The sequence below is a fragment of the Oryza sativa genome, chromosome 11 (genome assembly GCF_034140825.1).
Source record: "Oryza sativa Japonica Group chromosome 11, ASM3414082v1".
NCBI classification, from domain to species: domain Eukaryota; kingdom Viridiplantae; phylum Streptophyta; class Magnoliopsida; order Poales; family Poaceae; genus Oryza; species Oryza sativa.
Genome location: NC_089045.1, coordinates 974,556 through 978,047, shown reverse-complemented (window position 1 = coordinate 978,047; position 3,492 = coordinate 974,556). Strand labels below are relative to the sequence as shown.

At 42.2% G+C, this 3,492-nt stretch overlaps 1 protein-coding gene across 2 annotated transcripts; it reads left to right on the top strand.

Moving 5' to 3' along the window:
* Positions 1–1,174: 1,174 nt before the first annotated feature.
* LOC107277296 (protein LURP-one-related 5) lies at positions 1,175–3,250 on the top strand. 2 transcript variants are annotated; one of them, XM_015760498.3, is made up of 3 exons: positions 1,175–1,568; positions 2,518–2,570; positions 2,653–3,246. In XM_015760498.3, the coding sequence occupies exons 1-3, from the start codon at positions 1,305–1,307 to the stop codon at positions 3,041–3,043; spliced, it is 708 nt and encodes a 235-aa protein (XP_015615984.1). In that variant the 5' UTR covers positions 1,175–1,304; the 3' UTR covers positions 3,044–3,246. The 2 variants fall into 2 exon arrangements, with proteins under 2 accessions (XP_015615984.1, XP_015615985.1); XM_015760499.3 differs by lacking the exon at positions 2,518–2,570 and having other exon boundaries at positions 2,618–3,250.
* The last annotated feature ends 242 nt before the right edge of the window (positions 3,251–3,492 follow it).

Sequence of the window (3,492 nt, the reverse complement as noted above, 5' to 3'; positions counted from 1 at the left end):
GGTTGTCGAATAAATTAATCCTTTGTTGAGCATCGCAAGGGAGTGTGTGGGGTATGATGAAATCAAATTCATGGCTAGGAATATATAGGACTTAGGAGGATCCTTCCATGGCCAAATTGTGCATTGTCAGGACTCAGGACATGCTTTTCATAGCTGTAGAAGGAGCTTTCATCCATGTTTTTCAAAGAGCAATTAGCAAGCAATAAAGGATCCAAAACCACAGAATTGGATTAAGTTACGGCCACTAGCGAATTGTCCATGCATTCATATGCGAAAAGCGAGGGTTTATTGACAGCTGTTGAGATATTGTGAGCAATTAACCAGATCGATGTTACGCATGCGCGACTGTGACCTTGCTAGGAATACTCCACTTCACCCACCCACTAAAGCAAAATTACTTCTTTTTTGGTTTAGCAGAATCTTGGGCTTTAACAATTGCACGAGTAATTATTCCAAGCGATTACTGATTACTGGGTAAGGAGAGATCAGCAGCGTGCTTGGGGAAATAATGAGATGTATGCTAAGATGGACACAGCGATGGAGAGCAGCCTAGTGCAAATGAGTGACATTGGACTATTTATACAAGACAACTGTTCTTGTAGGAAGATGAAATGGACGGTAGGAATCGCAAGAAATTAAACTTAGGACATCTGGAAAGATCAATTGGAAGTTTCCGACACTCAATTGCACCCTACATAACAGTTAGAACTGACCGAATCAAGTCAGTGTGGTCATATGCATGCAGGCATGTTGGAGTAAAAAAGAAATTAATTGTCAGTATAACAGCGTGTGCATTGACTGAGTAGTTGCAGTTTACCCAAGTATTATCACGTTGTGACAAGCACAAGTAGTACTAATTAACAGTGGACCAAATGAAACCGTGTTCCGCGGCTCATTCCTTTGTTAGAAGCTAGCTAGGTAAGGTTGTTCTTCCTTTGCAAGCAGGCAGAGGAATATATGGCGCACATTCAGAATGTTGAGATGCCACGCATTCATGCAGCCACATATATAGATAGATAGATGTACACGCACGATCGACTCACACACACGGTTAAAAGAGGCGCATCCATCCATCGGTCGAACTCTGAAAAGGAATCATCAGTCGTTGCTGCATCATTTGTCATATCGGTTATTCAGAGACCGGAGGAGTATATATAAGCAGGTGAGGCCGGCAATGACGAGGTCAGCACTGACGAGTTAAGCATTGCACGCGCACTACATCTCTCGTCCAACGCCAAACTCTCTCTCTCTCTCTCTCTCTGCAGATAGATAGGTAGATCGCATCGCAGCGAGGAAGAAGATCGATGAGTCGGATACACCCTTCGAATCAACGCCAAGATGCCGCCGCCGCCGCCGCCGCATCAACGGCAGCAGCGCGAGCGGCGGTGTACACGGTGTGGAAGAGGTCCAGCATGGGCTTCCAGGGCACCGACGGCTTCTCCGTCTACGACCACGCCGGCACCCTCGCCTTCCGTGTTGACAACTACTCCCGCCGCCGCAAGCTCTTCTCCGGCGACCTGCTGCTCATGGATGGACATGGCTCGCCTCTCCTCGCCCTCACCCCACAGGTATATACACTTGTCTATCTTCTAATCATTCATGATTCATCCCCTGCAAAATCTTGCATTTGCATCTCAGATTAATTAATTAATTAATTAATTAATTAATTAATTAATTACCTCCTATAGGCTATATTCATGCATCTTTGTGGTTGTATACTAGTATTACCTGACACCTGACAATCAGTATAATATTTACGTACGGTTTCGGTCGATATATTGAGTTAGCTGTTAGCATGCATGAACGATCGTCGATCGATCGTCAATTCATCATACATTCAACCGATCGATCGTCAATTCATCATACATTCAACCAAAAATCGTTTATATTCTGCTCGTCAATCATCCTCGTCCGAATGTAGACTTCATTTTACATATCTTCTCTCAAGATATAGAACGATCACCAAGTTTGCTTCCAAAACTTCACTGAAGACTTTTAAATACTGCAAATCCTGCTTTGCCGAGAGCCCCGAGAGTAGTGTTTCGTCCATCAACCCGATCTTTCATTTTCTCGATTTTTTTTTAAAAAATGTATCTCCAGGCTTTCACTGTTTCCTCAAAATATTCACCAAATCACAAGTATATATATGTTTGTCTCGTCTATTTGTCTCACAAATACTAAAAGATACCATAGCTCACCAAAAAGATTTAAGGCAAATTATCGTGCATGCCGACGGTTTTTAGGCAAATGCTATCAACTACCTCCACTAATACATCTAGCTAGGAAAATAATTAGTCTAAACACTTGCAGACAAAATCAGCTGACCAAAGACTAAAATGCATTGCTTTCATCGTTCCAGCCTCGGTTATTCTGATGCTGTTTTGCTTTAATTTGCCCAAAATCCCATATAGAGTTAAAATCAAAACTTAAAAAATGGAGAGGTTACAATACAGAGTTTGATTTATCCGCTAGTTCATTCTACTTTCCGACTGAAGTTTTGTTACCTCTTATTACAAGTGCAGCAGATGGGCCAAAGAACAGAAACCAACCATTAATAGAACCCATGGGGAGTAAGTAAGAACTAAGAATTTTCTTTTCCTTTCTTCTGTTGCAACAGATTATCAGCATGCATGACCAATGGAATTGTTACAGAGCGTCAGAAGAAGGCCAAGGCAAGAGGACAAGATCACAACAACTCTTCTCAATGAGAAAATGCTCAGTTATGCAAAGCAGTCATGAAGCAGAAGTGCACATGTCAGGATGTACCCATGCTTCGTCAGATCGTACTGGCCATGTTCCAGGCTTCTCAATCGAGGGCAGTTTCAGGAGAAGAAGTTGCAAGATCCGCAACAGCGTCGGTGAGGAAGTCGCAAGGATAACGAGGAAGAAGGCTGGAGCAGCATCGTTGTCACTGACTCTTGCTGAAGATGTTTTCAGTCTTGAGGTCCAACCGAATGTAGATTGTGCGATGATCATGGCTTTCGTCATTGCTCTCGACCGGATCTGCTGGAAGCCATACACACCTATGATCTGTTCTTCATAGTTCAAGGTGATGAGCTCTATTTGACATGTAGGAAAATAGATGTTTCAATTCAAGTGAAATCGACGAATTAACTCAAGAAGCTAGTATGAGACTGTAGTCACTAATTGTACTGTCGATTGACTGGGACTAACATAACATGTAACTTGTTCTAAATTTGACTACTTAAGAAAGGAAGATCGAATTTGCAGATTGAATCAAAATCTCTTGCTTCCTCCTACTGCAACTTTTTTTTTTTGAAATGCCTGAAACATGTATTTCAAGTTGCAGTAGGATGCTTTCCTACTGCAACTTGAAATGCATGTTTCTTTTCCCATGTGGTTCCTTTAATCCACTTGTTACCAATTGTGAGCTGTTACCAACTGTTTGGGCAGTATCATTTTAATGCTATCCACCTAGAAGCACCATCAGAGCAAAGCACTATTCATGCCCAGGACAATGCAAAGGACAAA